Raw genomic sequence first — 17,793 nt, forward strand, 5'->3', positions numbered from 1 at the left:
GAAACTCAATCCTCACCCCACCACTGCTGTATTGTACTTTTCCAAGTGCTTAGTACGGTGCTCTGCACACAGTAAGCGCTCAATAAATACGATTAATTGATAGATTGCCCCTTCAGCCCACCGCAGCCCCACCCCACCCCCGATAGAGGCCTGGGACTCCCAATATCGTGGATTCTAATCGCGATTCCGCCACTTGTCTTCAGTGTGACCTTGGGCAAGTCACTTCACTGCTCTTCGCCTCAGTTACCTCATCTGTAAAATGGGGATTGAGACCGTGAGCCCCATGTGGGACAGGGTCTGTGTCGGACCTGATTTGCCTGTGTCCGCCCCAGCGCTTAGCACGGTGCCTGGCACACAGAAAGTGCTTAACGAATGCAATTATTGCTATCCTCACCTCACACCTCTCCATCCTCACCCCACTGTGGATGAGCGACCGGGACCAGTCCGCGTTTCTACGGCCTAGTGGATACGGCCCGGGCCTGGGAGTCAGAAGGACCTGGATTCTAATCCCCGCACCTCGACTAGTCTGCTGTGTGGCCTTAGGCAAGTCACTTCTCTGGGCCTCAGTTCCCTCATCTGGAAAATGGGGATGGAGCTTGTGAGCCCTACGTGGGACAGGTCCTGGGTCTAACCTGGTTTGCTGGTATCCACGCCAGCGCTTAGAACAGTGCTTGGCACAAAGTAAATCCTTAGCAAACACCCATTTTTAAAAAAAATGGAGATGAGAGTGGGTATTAATGGCATCTTTCCCCCCCTCAATATTTTTCCCCCCTCGATATTTTTCATTCCAGTGAGGATTGAAAAACAGCTGTAGCAGTTCTTAGGATCGTCCGCCAGATGGCGCCAGTGTCATTGCTCTGAGGAAGGTAGAGAAAAATGAAACGTTCAATGGTGGGGTTTGGGGAGGGGGGGGGGTTTGGTATTTGTTAAGCGCTTACTATGTGCAGAGCACTGTTCTAAGCGCTGGGGTAGATACAGGGTCATCAGGTTGCCCCACATGAGGCTCACAGTCTTAATCCCCATTTTACAGATGAGGGAACTGAGGAGCCCGAGAAGTGAAGTAATAATGTTGGTATTTGTTAAGCGCTTACTATGTGCAGAGCACCGTTCTAAGCGCTGGGGTAGACACAGGGGAATCAGGTTGTCCCACGTAGGGCTCACAGTCTTAATCCCCATTTTACAGATGAGGGAACTGAGGCACAGAGAAGTTAAGTGACTTGCCCACAGTCACACAGCTGACAAGTGGCAGAGCTGGGATTCGAACTCATGAGCCCTGACTCCAAAGCCCGTGCTCTTTCCACTGCGCCACGCTGACTTGCCCACAGTCAACCAGCTGACAAGTGGCAGAGCCGACATTCGAACTCATGACCTCTGACTCCCAAGCCTATGCTCTTTCCACTGAGCCATGCCGCTTCTCTTAGAATAATAATAATAATTGTGGTGTTTATTAAGCGCTTACTATGTGCCAGGCACCGCACTAAGCGCTGGGGTGGATAGAAGCCAATCGGGTTGGACACAGTCCCTGTCCCGCATGGGGCTCTCAGTCTCCATCCCCCTTTTACAGATGAGGGAACCGAGGCACAGAGAAATTAAGTGACTTGCCCACAGCCAAACAGCTGCCAAGTGGCAGATCCGGGATTCGAACCCATGCCCTCTGACTCCCAAGCCCGGGCTCTTTCCACCGAGCCACGCTGCTTCTCTAGCAAGTCACTTCATTTTTCTGCCTCAGTTCCCTCATCTGTAAAACGGGGAACGAGACTGCGAGCCCCACGAGGGACGGGGACAGTCACCAAACCCATTTGCCTGTATCCACTCCAGCGCTTAGTACAGTGCCTGCACATAGGAAGCGCTTAACAAATACCATTATTATTATTATTATTATTAAGCTAGTTCTCCCATGCAAGTTCTCTCTCGAGGGAAGCAGAGGATCCGCCGTCCCAGAGAGAATCCTCAGCTGGATTCCCGCAAAGCAAAGCTCCCCGGAGGAGAGGGATTCAGCAGTTCCTCCGATTCATTCATTCGATTGTATTTATCGAGCACTTAGTGGGTATAGAGCACTGTACTAAGCATTTGGGAGAGTCCGGTAGAACAAAAAACAGCCACGTTGCCCGCCCGCGATGAGTTTACGGTCTGGAGATGATGGCCAGTCCCCCCCGCGTCTGGTTGACCCCTTGCAAGGTGGATCCAACTTCTCCGGATGGAGAAGGGAAACCAGAGGAGATGGGGACTCCTGGGGCCAGGGCCCGGATCCACGGACTCTGGGCTCCACACTTCCGGAGAAGCAGTGTGGCCTAGTGGAAAGAGCACGGGCCTGGGAGTCAGAGGACCCGGGTTCTAATCCTTGTCAGCGGTGTGACCTTGGACAAGTCACTTCTCTTCCACTCTCTTACCTCATCCGTAAAACGGGGATTCAATACTCGTTCCCCCTTCTATTTAGATTGAGAGCCCTGGGTGGGACGGGGACCGTGCCTGATCTATCCTGCATCTTTCCCAGTGCTTAGAACAGTGCTTGACGCATACTAAGCTCATTGTGGGCGGGGAATGTGTCTATTTATCGTTATTCCGTACTCTCCCATCACACACAGTAAGCGCTCAATAAATTCGATTGAATGAATGAGTGAATGAATGAAGAATAAGCCCTTAACAATTGTATTTATTATTATTACTTTTGTAACTCCGAGCCCTCAGGCTTCCTGGTGAGGCTTATGTCTCTCTGCATGAAGAGAACACCCTGTTTAAGCATATAATCCATCTCCCGATCAGTCAATCGGGCATATAATCTTCCTCTATATAAGGGGAAATGTCCTAGGGTCTCAAAGACGCCCGTTGGAGAGATGCTGCTTTATTGGTCACCTACTTTGTGCGGAGCACTGAACTGGGCACCACGAGATGCCTCATCTCAAGGCGTTTAGTCTAGCGCACCTGGGCTCGGAGGAGTTGGCCCTCTCCCCCGACCCGGAGGAAGCTTGGAAAGCGTGGAAACATGGGGGTGACAGCATATTGAGTGTCTGAATCGGCTGGATGGAGGTTGAGGGGAGAGGGATAAAAGGAAGGGGAGACTCAGCTCAAAACCCCCGGGGCAGACAGATTGAAGATGCCTCCCGGCCTAGGTGGCGTGGGCATTCATTCGATAGTATTCATTGAGCGCTTACTATGTGCAGAGCACTGTACTAAGCTCTTGGAATGTACAGATCGGCAACAGATAGAGACAGTCCCTGCCCACTGACGGGCTCACAGCCTAATCTACACGAGAAGCAGCGTGGCTCAGTGGAAAGAGCCTGGGCTTCGGAGTCAGAGGTCGCGGGTTCGACTCCCGGCTCTGCCACTTGTCAGCTTTGTGACTGTGGGCGAGTCACTTCACTTCTCTGTGCCTCAGTTACCTCATCTGTAAAATGGGGATTCACTGTGAGCCTCACGTGGGACGACCTGATTACCCCGTATCTCCCCCAGCGCTTAGAACAGTGCTCTGCACATAGTAAGCGCTCAACAAATACCAACATTGTTATTATTAATCGCAAGAAGGAGTTGGCTTTATCTTCCCCATCTTGGCATCCGGTTGAGAGGCAGCTGCTCCGAGGGTGGAGAGAGGTTGGAAAGTGGGGAGGAGCAGATCCACTTGCGTGGAAGAATTGGAGACCTTATAATAAAGATGAATGATTATGGTAGCTGTTAAGCGCTTACTACGTGCCTAGCTCTGTTCTAAGCACTAGGACAGACACAAGTTAATCAGGTTGGACACGGTCCCTCTCCCACATGGAGCTCACGCTCTTAATCCCCATTTTGCAGGTGAGGGAAGTGAGGCACGGAGAAGTGAAGTGACTTGCCCGGCATCACAGAGCAGACGAGTGGCAGAGCCAGGATTAGAACCCATGACCTTCTGACTCCCAGACCCGTGCGCTATCCACGAGGCCGCGCTGCTTCCCTTTTGGGTCAGGACGCAAGGGGGGTGGGGGTGCCATCTTTGTGAGGATGAAGGGGTAAGTGGTCTGACCCCACAGGGACAAGAGGGCAAACGCAGGGAGACGAGAGAGCATGGGATGGAAGTCATTCATTCAATCATATTTATTGAGCTTTTACTGCTACTAATGATAATTATGGTTTCTGTACTAAGCGCTTTGGAGAGTACAATAAAACAACAAAAAGACACATTGCCTGCCCACAACGAGCTCCATTTTGGTCTCCGATTTTCAGGCCTAAGGACCAACCGCTGGGAAATCCTGGAGAGAGTCAATCTCTATGCAAAGGTGAGAACCGGATCCTGGAAACCGAATGTTGTATTCTAGTGAATATTATCAAGTGCTTTTATTCTAGTCAACGTTCTCAGGTGCCCCGGGCAGTGGTCTGCCCACAATAAGCCCACGAGAAGCAGCGTGGCTCAGTGGCGAGAGCCCGGGCTTCAGAGTCAAAAGTCATGGGTTCAAATCCCAGCTCCGCCACTTGTCTGCTGGGTGACCTTGGGCAAGCGGTTTCACTTCTCTGGGCCTCAGTTACCTCATCTGGAAAATGGGGATGAAGACTGGGAGCGCCACGTGGGACAACCTGATGACCTTGTATCCACCCCAGCTCTTAAAACAATGCTTGGCACACAGTAAGCACTTAACAAATACCCTTATTATTATTATTAATAATAAGCATGCAATGCAGTCGTTCATACACAGTTAAGCCCCCAGTCCAGTGTTCTGCCCGCAGCCGCTGATCAATGCAGTGTCCAGTCGGGCTTTCCACTCGGGGGTGCCTCGATTGCTTGTGTGGGTGGGAAGGCACAAGATTGTAAAGCGCAGGAGATTTTTCTGTGGCGTTGGAGCCGTGGGAGTGGGTAAACTCCCGGAGAGCTGGGGATGGATCCGATGACTTTTGAGCCCTGGCGACTCTCCAGTGTCGATGCTGACGTTTTTACTCCACCTTGCTTGCCTCCAAGGTCAAAGGCTCCCAGCCTCGAATTCTATCCCAGCTCCCGCTATGCGCGGGTTTTGCGCACGAGTGGGAGAGGGGAAGCTTGTGGGGAGGCGCCCGGATGGAAAAGCGCGTGGGAAGGAACCCGTGGGGAGAGGGTGTGGGGCAGGGGTACGTGGGGAGGAAGAACCCGTGGTGTAGAGTGCGTGGGAAGAAGACCTTGGCGAGGAACGGGTCGGGAGGGAGCATGAGGAAGAGTCCGTGGGGTGGAGGGCGTGGGAAAAAGCCCTTGGGGAAGAGAGTGCGGAGAGGAGTCATGGGGCAGAGTCCATGGGAAGGAACCCGTGGGAAGAGGGTGTGGGGAGAAGCCCGCATGGAGAAGCTCGTGGAAAAGAACTCGTGGGGAGGAGCGCATGGAGAAGGCGCAGGGGGGGACAGCCCGTGCGGAGAAGGTCGTGGGGTGGAGTGCGTGGGAAGAAGCCCATGGGGAGCAGTTTGGTCCGCCAAACTAACTCTCTTCCCCTCTTCAAAGCCCTCCTGAGAGCTCACCTCCTCCAAGAGGCCTTCCCACACTGAGCTCCCCCCTTCTCCAACTGCTCCCCCTCCACCCTCTGCTCCTCCCCCTTCCCCCTTCACCTCCCCTCAGCTGAGCCCCCTTCCCCTCTGCTCCCCCTCCCCTCAGCACTGTCCTCATTTGTATCTATTATTTATTCCCCTGTTTATTCTGTTAATGAGGTGTCCATCCCCTTGATTCTATTTATCGTGATGATGTTGTCTTGCTTTTGTCCATCTGTCTCCCCCGATTAGACCGTGAGCCCGTCATCGGGCAGGGATTGTCTCTATCTGTTGCCGAATTGTCCATTCCAAGCGCTTAGTACAGTGCTCTGCACCCAGTAAGCGCTCAATAGAGACTATCGAATGAATGAGGAGCGAGTGGGAACGAACGGTGGAGAGGCGCATGGGGGAAGAGCCCGTGGGAAGGAGCCCGTGTGGACGAGCGCGGGGAAAGGAACCCGTGGGAGGAGAGGATGGGGAGGAGCCCCTATGGACGAGAGCGTGGGGAAGAACGCGGGGGAAGGAGCGCTTGGGGAGTGCCATTGCCTTTGCCATTGTTTTTACGAGATGTTCTTCCCCTCGACTCTATTTATCGCCATTGTTCTCGTCCGTCCGTCTCCCCCGATTAGACCGTGAGCCCGTCAAAGGTAGGGGACTGTCTCTATCTGTTGCCGATTTGTCCATTCCAAGCGCTCAGTACAGTGCTCTGCACAGAGTAAAGCACTCAACAGATACTATTGAATGAATGAATGAGGGCGCATGGGGAGGAGCCCGTGGAGAGGAACCCAGGGGGAGGAGAGAGTGGGAAGAAGCCTGTAGGGAGGACCCTGTACGGACGAGTGTGTGGGAAGGAGCCCGTGGGGAGGAGAGCGTGGAGAGGAGTTCTTGGTGGGGGGGAGAGCTTGGGAAGAAGCCAGTGGGGAGGAGCGAGTGTGGAGGGCGCAAGGGACAGCCCTTGGGGAGGAACCCGTGGGAAGAAACCCCTTGGGGGGGGGCGGGAGGGCATGAGGAGGACGATTGGGGAGGAAGGAGCCCGTGGGGTGAAGTGGGGCGCTTGGGGAGGAGGCCGTGGGGAGGGCGCAAGGAGAACAGCCCGTCGTTGGGTAGGGACGGCCTCTATTTGTTGCTGAATTGTCCTCTCCCGAGCGCTCAGTACAGTGCGCTGCACACAGTAAGCGCTCAATACGTAGGAGGGAATGACTGACTGACTGACTGACGGACTGAGGAGCCCGGGAATCCCGCCTGTCCTCGCCCCTACTTAGAGAAGCAGCGTGGCTCAGGGGAAAGAGCCCGGGCTTGGGAGTCAGAGGTCATGAGTTCGTATCCCGGGTGACGGTGGGGAAGTCACTTCACTTCTCTGTACCTCAGTTCCCTCATCTATAAAATGGGGATTAAAACTGTCAGCCCCACTTGGGACAACCTGATCACCTTGTAGCCCCCAGAGCTTAGAACGGTGCCTTGCACATAGTAAGCGCTTAACAAATACCGACATTATTATAATTATTATTACTGAGGGCTCACCTCCTCCAGGAGGCCTTGCCAGACTGAGCCCTCCCTTTCCCTCTGCCCTCCTTGCCTCCCCATCGCCCCTATTCCCTCCCTCTGCTCTACCCCCTTCCCCACCCCACCGCACCTGTGTATAATAATGATGATAATAATAACGGTGGTGGCATTTGTTAAGCGCTTACTGTGTGCCAAGCACTGTTCTAAGCGCTGAGGAAGATACGAGGTCATCAGGTTGGCCCACGTGGGGCTCACAGTCTTCATCCCCCTTTTCCAGATGAGGTCACTGAGGCTCAGAGAAGTGAAACCACTTGCCCCAAGTCACCCGGCTGACAAATGGCAGAGCCGGGATTAGAACCCACGATGTCTGATTCCCAAGCCCGGGCCCTTTCCACTAAGCCACGCTGCTTCTGTATATATGTACCGATTCATTATTTATCTATAATGATGGCATTTGTTAAGCGCTTACTATGTGCGAAGCACGGTTCTAAGCACTGGAGAGGTTATAAGATGATCAGGCTCACAGTCTTAATGCTCATTTTACAGATGAGGTAACTGAGGCAAAGAGAAATAAAAAAGAAATACAGCTATGTACTTAAGTGAAAGGGGCTGAGGAGGAGGTAACTATCAAGTGCCCTCCCTCCTCACCTCCGACAATCTAATTCTCTTCCCCTCTTCAAATCCCTACTTAAAGCTCACCTCCTCCAAGGGGCCTTCCCACACTGAGCTCCCCCCTTTTCCCTCTGCTCCCTCTACCCCCCCTTCACCTCTCCGCAGCTAAGCCCTCTTCTCCCCCCTTTCCCTCTGCTCCTCCCCCTCTCCCGTCCCCTCCCCTCAGCACTGTCCTTGTCCGCTCAACTGTATATATCTTCATCACCTTATTTATTTGGTTTAATGAGATGTGCATCACCCTGATTCTATTTAGTTGCCATTGTTTTAATGAGATGTTCTTCCCCTTGACTCTATTGCCATTGTTCTTGTCTGCCCGTCTCCCCCGATTAGACTGTAAACCCGTCAAAGGGCAGGGAATGTCTCTATCTGTTGCCGATTTGTACATTCCAAGTGCTTAGTACAGTGCTCTGCATATAGTAAGCGCTCAGTAAATACTACTGAATGTTTAAAGGCTAGAGCTCCATGTGCATAGGTGACACCGAGGAGAGGGAGAGTAGGGAAAGAGAGGGTGTAATTGGGAAAGACCTCCTGGAGGAGATGTGATTTTCATAAACTTGTTAAGTGACTTGCCCAAAGTCACACAGCTTCCAAGTGGCAGAGCCGGGATTTGAACCCATGACCTCTGACTCCCCAGCCCGTGTTCTTTCTACTGAGCCATTAATGATGTGTATATATATATATATATTCTATTCTATTCTAATTCTATTTATCTTGATGGTATTGATTCCTGACTACTTGTTTTGTTTTGTTGTCTGTCTCCCCCTTTTAGACTGTGAGCCGCGTTGTTGGGCAGGGATTGGCCCTATCTGTGGCCGAATTGTACTTTCCAAGCACTTAGCACAGTGCTTTGCACCCAGACGGCGCTCAATAAATAGGACTGGACGAATGCTCTGGCCACTAGGCCACATGCTGCTCCTCGACGACTGGATGAGGGGAAGAGGAGGGGAAGCTGTTGCCTGTCTCCCCCCTTCTCGACTGTGAGCCCGTTCTGGGGCAGGGATTGTCTCTGTCTGTGCCCCCAGTCGGCGCTCAATAAATACGACCTTATGAATGGAATGAATGCCCTGGCCACTAGGCCACATGCTGCTCCTCTAGTACAGGATAAGGGGAAGAGGAGGGAAAGCTTTCGCCCGTGTCCCCGGGTCTCGACTGTGAGCCCGTTGTTGGGCAGGAATCGTCTCTCTCTGTGGCCCAATTGTACATTCCGAGCGCTTAGGACAGTGCTCTGCATCCGGTCGGTGCTCAATAGATACGATCGGATTTATTCATCCGATAGTATTTATTGAGCTCTTACTATGTGCAGACCACTGTCCTAAGCGCTCGGAATGTACAATTCGGCAACAGAGAGACACGATCCCTGCCCAGTAATGGGTTCACAGTCTAAACGATGGGATGAATGCACTGGCCACTAGGCCACCTGCTGCTCCTCGACGACTATTATCTGTCTTCCTCTTTTAGACTGTGAGCCCGTTGTTGGGCAGAGATCATCTCTCTCTGTGGCCCAATTGTGCCCTCCAAGCGCTTAGGACAGTGCTCCGCACCCAGTCGGCGCTCAATAAATACGACTGAATGAACGCACTGGCCACCGGGCCACACGCCGCTCCTCGACGACCGTTGTCCGTCTTCCCCCTTTTAAGACTGTGAGCCCGCCGTGGGGCAGGGATCGTCTCTCTCTGTGGCCCACCTGGAAGCGTTTAGGACAGTGCTCCGCACCCAGCCGGCGCTCAATAAATGCGACTGAATGAACGCGCTGGCCACCGGGCCACACGCCGCTCCTCGACGACTGTTGTCCGTCTCCCCGCTGTGGGGCAGGGATCGCCTCTGTCTGTGGCCCACCTGGAAGCGTTTAGGACAGTGCTCCGCACCCAGTCGGCGCTCAATAAATAGGCTAGGCTAGGACGGGCCGAGGCGGTGGGCCGGGGAGGGGGCGGTGCCCGGGGGCGGGTCGTCGGGGCGGGTCGGTGCCCGGCTCAGGGTCCGGCCCAGCGCGGAGCGGGACAGCGCGCATCGGGAGGTCGCCATGGGCTCCACCCTGCGCTGCGCGCTGCTGCTCTGCCTGTGCGCCGCCGCCTCCTGCACACCCCAGACCCTCCCCAGGACCCTCTCCCGGACCCTGGCCCACCCCCTCTCCCAGACCCGGACCAGGACCCCCCAGGTAAGCCCCCCACCCCCTCCCCAGGACGCCCCCTCTCCCCGCTCTCCGGCCCGGGACGGTCAGGGAGGAGACCCCCACCCGCTGTCCGGCCAGGACCGACGCCTCTGTTCCACCGTCCGGACCAGGGACGCTCAGGGAGACGACCCCCTCCTCCTCCCCCCCCCCCCCCCCAACCCGTTGTCGGGTTCTAGTCTGGCCAGGGAGATGTCCCCCCAAACCACCGGCCGGTCCGAGTTTGGCCAGGGACACGCCCCCAGTCCACTGTCCGGCCCAGGTCCGGTCACAGAGACGCCCCCCACCCCACCGTCCGCTCCTAATCTGGCCAGGGAGATGCCCCCCCCCCCCCCCAACCCACCGTCCTGTCCTAGTCTGGCCAGGGAGATGCCCCCAATCCACTGTCCGGCCCAGGTCCGGTCGGGGAGATCGCCCCCCACCCCACTGTACGGTCCTAGTCTGGCCAGGGAGACCCCCACCCCCACCCCACTGTCCGATCCGAGTATGGCCAGGGAGACGCCCCCCAACCCACTGTCCGGTCCTAGTCTGACCGGGGACATGCCCCCAACCCACTGTCCGGCCCAGGTCCGATCAAGGAGATGCCTCCCAACCCACTGTCCGGGCCGGAACGTCCGGAAGACGCCCCGACCCACTGTCCGGTCCTAGTTTGGCCAGGGAGACGCCCCCCAACCCACTGTCCGGCCCAGGTTCGGTCAGGAAGACGCCCCCCCAACCCACTCTCCGGACCGGGCAGGAAGACGCCCCCAACCCACTGACCGGCCCAGGTCCGATCAGGAAGACGCCCCCACCCTAACTGTCCGGCCCCGACGACCTCCTCTGCTCCACCGTCCGGCCCAGGTCCTGTCAGAGAGATGCCCCCCACCCCATTGTCCGGGCCGGGACGGTGAGGGAGAAGCCCCCACCCCACCGTCCGGCCCGGATAGATGCCTCTGCCCCCCCGTCCGGCCCAAGTCCGGTCAGGGAGCTGCTCCCACCCCGCTGTCCGGCCCAGATCCTGTCAGAAAGACCCCAACTGGACAGCCGCCTCGGCTCCACAGTCCGGCCCGGACAGCCGCCCCCACCCAACTGTCCGGCCAGGGCCGGTCACCGAGACGCCCCCTCCCCGCTGACCGGTCCGGTCTGGTCACGTAGCCGCCCCCACCCCACTGTCCTGCCTGGACGTCAGCCCCCACGCCACCGTCCGGCCCAGGACCGGCCAGAGAGGCTGGCCAGGAGTGACCGGAGGACTCTCATGGAGCTGGCTGAGGGGCTGGCCGGGAGTGACAGGCTATGACGAGGGACTGTCCGGGATCTGGCTGTGCGATTGGACGGGAATGACTCGGGGACTGTCCGGGGACTGACCAGCAACTGCAGGGTGACCTAGCAGCAGGATCACCTGGCCTCTAATGGCCAAATCGCTTCGTTTCCTCCTTGGTCAAATGGGTATTAAATACAAATTCTCCCTCCTACTTAGACTGTGACCCCCACGGGGGACACGGACCGTGGCCAACGCGCTTGATCTTGCTCCTATCCCAGCGCTCAGTACAGTGCTTGGCACGCAGTGAGCGCTTAAGAAATACCACCGTCATTATCATTATTGCCAGCCGGCCGGGGGTCTGAGCGGGAGAGATCGGGGGTTGAATCGGTTTCTGGTTTAGGAAAGGCTTCTTTGCACTTTTCCCGTTGGATCGTGCGTTCGGTCAATCGTATTTATTGAGCGCTTCCTGGGTGCGGAACTCTGTACTAAGCGTTTGGACAGTACGATTCGGCGACAGATAGAGACAATCCCTACCCAACGACGGGCTCACAATCTGGAAGGGGGAGACAGACAACCAAGCAAAACAAGGAGACAGGCATCACTACCATCCAACTAGATAAATAGAATTATAGATAATAATAATAATAATGTTGGCATTTGTTAGGCACTTACTTTGTGCTAAGCGCTGGGGGTAGATACAAGGTAATCAGGTTGTTCCACATGGGGCTCCCATTTTTTAATCCCCAATTTTACAGATGAACTAACTGAGGCACAGAGAAGTTAAGTGACTTGCGAGGTCACACAGCTGACGAGCGGCGGAGCAGGGATTAGAACCCACTACCTCTGACTCCCAAGTCCGGGCTCTTGCCACTGAGCCACACTTATAGATATATACACATCATTAATTAAAGAAATAGAGTAGTAAATATGAACAAATATAGCCAAGTGCTGTGGGGCGGGGGGTAGAGCAGAGGGAGGGCGTGGGGGTGATGGGGGGGGGGAGGGGGGAGCTGTGGTTCTCACCCGTTTGGAAAAAGAGAAAACTTCCCTGCAAGTGGAAAACTTTCCTGCTGCTGGATTTCACGGTCCGAAGGAGGGAGTCTAGTTCTTTAGATGGTGGTGTGGGGAAAAGACCCCAGAAGCCCTGATGGCGTGGAAGAAACACGACCCGGGGTCTGGGACAGGGAGGAGACCCACTCGCTCCTGGAAGCTCAAGGCCCGGCTCCCGCCAAGCCCCTCCTAGAGTGGGATCCGAGGGGGGAGTCGGGGGTCCTTGTGGAAACGGGGGGGGGGGGTCTGTGGAAGCAAGTGGGAACCTCTGGGAGCTCGTGGGAACTAACGGGGGCTTCTGGGGGGCTGTGGGAGCGAGCGGGAGCCCATGAGAGCAGGTGGGAACAAATGGGATCCCGTGGGAGCAGGAGGAAGCTGGGAGGAACCTCTAGGGATCCCGTGGGAGCAGGTGAGAGGGAACCTTTGGAAATAGGTAGGAGCCTGTGGGAGCTGTTGGGAGCAGGTAGAGAAGCAGCGTGGCCTAGTTCATTCATTCAATCGTATTTATTGAGCGCTTACTGTGTGCAGAGCACTGTACTGAGCGCTTGGGAAGTACATTTCGGCAACAGTGGCTAGAGCACGGGCCTGGGAGTCAGAAGGTCATGGGTTCTAATCCTGGCTCTCCCCCTTGTCTGCTGTGTGACCTTGGGCAAGTCACTTCACTTCTCTGGGCCTCGGTTCACCTCATCTGTAAAATGGGGATTGAGACCGTGAGCCCCGGGTGGGACAGGGACCGTGTCCAACCGGATTGTCTTGTATCTACCCCCGGCACTTAGAAGAGTGCCTGGCACATAGTGAGTGCTTAACAAATACTATCATTATTATTCTAGGAGCCTGAGTGGGCAGGTGGGAGCCCGTGGGAGCAGGTGGGAGCTGGTGGCAGCCTGTGGGAACAGGTGGAAGTCGGAGGGAGCCCTTGGAAACAGGTGGAAGTTGGCAGGAGCCTTTAGGAGTCTGTGGGAGCAGATGAGAAGCAGCAAGGCCTAGTGGCTAGAGCACGGGCCTGGGAGTCATGAGGTCATGGGTTCTAATCCCAGCTAGACTAGACCAGTCATTGCCCGTCACTCCCGGCCAGCCCCTCGGCCAGCTCCAGGATAGGCCTCTGGTCACTCCTGTCCAGCCCTGCAGCCAGCCCCCGGTCTTTCCCGGTCACTCCTGGCCATGAGGTCATGAGGTCTTGAGTTCTAGCCCCGGCTTCTCCACTTGTATACTGTGTGACCTTGGGTGAGTCACTTCACTTCTCTGGGCCTCAGTTCCCTCATCTGGAAAATGGAGATTGAGACTGTGAACCCCATGTGGGTCAGGGACCGTGTCCAACCCCATTTGCTTGAACCCACCCCAGTGCTTAGTACAGTGCCTAGCATCTAGTAAGTAAGGGCATAATACATACCCTTATTATTATTATTATTAATTATTAGATGAGAACTCACGTGAGCGGGTGGGAGCCTGTGGGGCTTCCCAGTATAATAATAATGTTGGTATTTGTTAAGTGCTTACTATGTGCCAAGCACTGTTCTAAGCGCTGGGGTAGATGCAAGGTAATGAGGTTGTCCCACGTAGGGCTCACAGTCTTCATCCCCCCCTCCGGTCCCCGTCCCCGGCCGGACCCCAGGGACACTGTCCAGCGGTCTCAGCCTCGGGTACGGCAGTGGGGACTCTTCAAATTCAGAGCCTGGACCCCGACAGTCTCCTTCCCAGTGGGCTGTTCCCACCATTCAAGGGTCCAGGGGCCAAGGGGCAAGGGTGGGGGCCCTTGCATGGGCCTGGGAGTCAGAAGATCACGGGTTCTAATCCCCGATCCGCCACTTGTCTGCTGTGTGACCTTGGGCAAGTCACTTCATTTCTCCAGGCCTCTGTAAAATGGGATTAAGACTGTGAGCCCTCTGTGGGACAGGGACTGTGTCCAACTCATTTATCTTGTACCTACCCCGTGCTTAGAACAGTGCCTGGCACATAGTAAGCATTTAATAAATACCATAATTAAGTATTTATTTACCTGGGGGCACCTGACAGGGGCGGTGCCCTCCAGAGGGGTCCGGCGATCAAGGGGCAAGGGGTTGGAAACCCTGAACTGGTCTGGAGTCCAGCAGGGCAGAGGAGAAGGGAGAGGAGGAGCAGCGTGGTTTGGTAAAAAGATCACAGGGTTGGGAATCAGAGGTCCTGGGTTCTAATCAATCAGTGGTATTTATTGAGGGCTTACTGTGTGCAAAGCTAAGTTCTAAACCACTTGGGAGAGTACAATACAAAAGAATCCTAGTTCTGCCACTTGTCTGCTGGGTGACTTTAGACAAATGACTAAACCTCTCAGTGTCTCAGTCAGTCAGTGGATCATATTGAGTGCTTTCCGTGTGCAGAGCACTGTACTAAGCGTTTGGGAGAGTACGATATAACAATATAACAGACGCATTCCCAGTCCACAAAGAGCTAATGGGGATTAAACACTTGTCGTTGTGGGCAGGGTACTCTCCCAAACGCTCAGTACGGTGCTTTGCAAACAGTAAATACTCAATAAATATGACTGAATGAATGAATGAAACACCTGTTCTCCCTTTCCACTTTAGACCTGGGGGTCCTAGTGCTTCTTTCAGTGCTTGGCACAGCGTAAGTCCTTAATTATTACCATTGTTATGAAGGAGCCAGGAATGGCAGAGTAGGGTGGAAGTTGAGGAATCCCTTGCAAATCCAAACATCTTGTCCACCTTAAATTCATTCTTAACTGCTTCAATTCGGCCCTCTCCACTGCCCGACAACAATATCTCTCCTTCTCAATTTCCTCCCAACCCCTCTCAGGGTTGCACCTGGAGAGTTTCCAGTTCTCTACCAATCTCAACTACAGGAGGGAGACTCAAGCAGAGGCCTACCCATTCCGTTCCTAGCTTGGCCAGTGGCTAGCGAGTGGAAGGCCTTCTGCTATAAGTCAAAATTCACCTGTGCCGCGCAGCAGCGACCTGGGGGAGAATTGAGGGCGGAGACTCGAGTTTACTGCGTGGAAGGAGGGACTGGTCAATGACTGCCTTCTTTTTACCACGAAAACTCTATGGATCCACTACCAGAACAATTGCAGGTGGAGGTGGGGCTTTCTGGGAGAGATGCCTATCGACCTCCGTTCCAAACAAAAACTCCTCACTCTAGGCTTCGAGGCTGTCCATCACCTTGCCCCTTCCTACCTCTCCTCCCTTCTCTCTTTCTACCGCCCACCTCCTCACCGTCTCTCGGTCTCGCCCATCCCGCCGTCGACCCCTGGCCCATGTCCTCCCACGGTCCCGGAACGCCCTCCCTCCTCACCTCCGCCAAACTCATTCTCTTCCCCTCTTCAAAACCCTACTTAAAACTCACCTCCTCCAAGAGGCCTTCCCAGACTGAGCTCCCCTTCTCCCTCTACTCCCTCTACCTCCCCCCTTCACCTCTCCGCAGCTAAACCCTCTTTTCCCCCCATCTCCCTCTGCTCCTCCCCCTCTCCCTTCCCATCCCCTCAGCACTGTACTCATCCGCTCCACTGCATATATTTTCATTACCCTATTTATTTTGTTAATGAAATGTACATCGCCTCGATTCTATTTAGTCGCCATTGTTTTTAAGAGATGTTCTTCCCCTCGACTCTATTTATCGCCATCGTTCTCATCTGCCCGTCTCCCCCGATTAGACCGTAAGCCCGTCAAAGGGCAGGGACCGTCTCTATCTGTTGCCGACTTGTTCATTCCAAGCGCTTAGCACAGTGCTCTGCACATAGTAAGCGCTCAATAAATACTATTGAATGAATGAATGTGTCCATGGCGTCACTACGGGTTGGTGACACCTCGACAGCATAAGACAATTCCCTCCCATACCCACTGCCCCCGCCAGTTGTTTTCAAGATTTCTCTCCCTCCTCAAACTTCCTGTCCCCCCTACCCCCACCATCTTTCTCCCCGAATGACCTGGCCGCAGACTTCATCAACAAAATTGCAACCATCAGGCATGATCTCCCTAAAATCTCCCCTGCTCCTCTCCAATCCCCACCTCCTCCTCCACCCTCTTCGACTCTCCCTATGTTCCCTGCAGTAACTCAAGATGAAATCTCGGGAGGCGGCGTGGCTTAGTGGAAAGACCACCCACTTGGGAGTCAGAGGTCGTGGGTTTGAATCCTGGCTCTGCCACTTGTCAGCTGTGTGACTTTGGGCAAGTCACTTCACTTCTCTGGGCCTCACTTACCTCATCTGTAAAATGGGGACTAAGACCGAGATTCCCACGCGGGACAACCTGATCAGCTTGTTTCTACCCCAGCGCGTGCGTGGCACATAGTAAGCACCAGCAGATACCATCATCATCAAATCTCTCGCCTCCTCTCTAAATCTATCCCTTCTACCTGTGCTTCATACCTTTTTAAAACACTCTCTCCACTCCCCTCTTCCTTTCTCGACTGCCATCTTCAACTGTTCACTTTCTAATGGCCTCTTCCCCACTGCTGTCAAACATGCTTATGTATCCCCTATCCTAAGAAAAAAAAACAACCCCCAAAAACCCTGCGGCTCCCTCCCATTATGGCCCCATCTCCTTCTTACCATTTCTTTCCAAACTCCTCGTGTGAGTTGCCTGCCCCCTCTGCCTCCACTTCCTCTCTTCTGATTCTCTCCTCGATCCTCTCCAATCTGGCTTCCACCCCCTTCACTCCACAGAAACGGCCCTCTCTAAAGTAACCAGTGACCCTCTCTTTCCCCAATCTGCCGGCCTCTACTCATCCCCGGCTTGCTCTCCCTCCCGCGTCGTCTGTCCGCTTGGATTCGTGACCTTTGGACATTGGCTATTCGCCCCACCCCAAACCTCATAGCACTTAGGTACATATCTTTAAATGACATATATAAATTATAATAATGTCGGTATTTGTTAAGCGCTTACTATGTGCAGAGCGCTGTTCTAAGCGCTGGGGTAGACACAGGGGAATCAGGTTGTCCCACGTGGGGCTCACAGTCTTCATCCCCATTTTCCATATGAGGTAACTGAAGCAGAGAGAAGTGAAGTGACTTGCCCATATATATTGAAAACTACTTATTTAGTATTAATATAATTTATTTATTCATATTAATGAATTAATCAGGGAAGCAGCAAGGCGCAGTGGGAGGGGCCCAGGCTTGGGAGTCAGAGGTCATGGGTTCTAACCCCGGCTCTGCCGCTTGCCAGCTGTGTGAGTTTTGGCAAATCGCTTAACTTCTCTGTGTCTGTTACGTCATCTGTAAAATGGGAATTAAAACTGTGAGCCCCACGTAGGCAACCTGATCACCTTGTATCTGCCCAATGCTTAGAACAGTGCTTTGCACATAGTAAGTGCTTAATAATAATGTTGGTATTTGTTAAGCGCTTACTATATGCAGAGTACTGTTCTAAGCGCTGAGGGAGATACAGGGTAATCAGGTTGTCCCTTGTGGGGCTCACAGTTAATTCCCATTTTACAGATGAGGTAACTGAGGCACAGAGAAGTGAAGTGACTTGCCCACAGTCACACAGTTGCCAAATGGCAGAGCCAGGATTGGAACCCATGACCTCTGACTCCCAAGCCCGGCCTCTTTCCACTGAGCCAAAAATATCTCCATTATTATTAATGTCTGTCTCCCCCTCCAGACTGTAAGTTCGTTATGGGCAGGGAGCATGTCTGCTAATTCTGCTGTGTAGTGCCATGGTTCTCGTCTGTCCGTCTCCCCCGATTAGACTGTAAGCCCGTCAAACGGCAGGGACTGTCT

The 17,793-nt window shown here is 54.3% G+C and overlaps 1 protein-coding gene and 1 non-coding gene across 2 annotated transcripts in view; both read left to right on the plus strand.

Moving 5' to 3' along the window:
* Positions 1 to 9,607: 9,607 nt before the first annotated feature.
* The window catches only part of FBLN7 (fibulin 7), a 42,029-nt gene continuing 33,843 nt past the window's right edge, over positions 9,608 to 17,793 (plus strand). The window contains exon 1 of the mRNA XM_029069986.1: positions 9,608 to 9,778. Within this exon, the coding sequence (XP_028925819.1) occupies positions 9,644 to 9,778 (135 nt within the window). The 5' untranslated portion in view covers positions 9,608 to 9,643. The remainder of the gene's footprint in view (positions 9,779 to 17,793) is intronic.
* On the plus strand, positions 14,861 to 14,998 carry LOC114815939. The gene has a single exon (XR_003763744.1). It is a non-coding gene; the product is annotated as a small nucleolar RNA SNORA7 (small nucleolar RNA).

This window comes from Ornithorhynchus anatinus, chromosome 1, assembly GCF_004115215.2.
Source record: "Ornithorhynchus anatinus isolate Pmale09 chromosome 1, mOrnAna1.pri.v4, whole genome shotgun sequence".
NCBI classification, from domain to species: Eukaryota; Metazoa; Chordata; class Mammalia; order Monotremata; family Ornithorhynchidae; genus Ornithorhynchus; species Ornithorhynchus anatinus.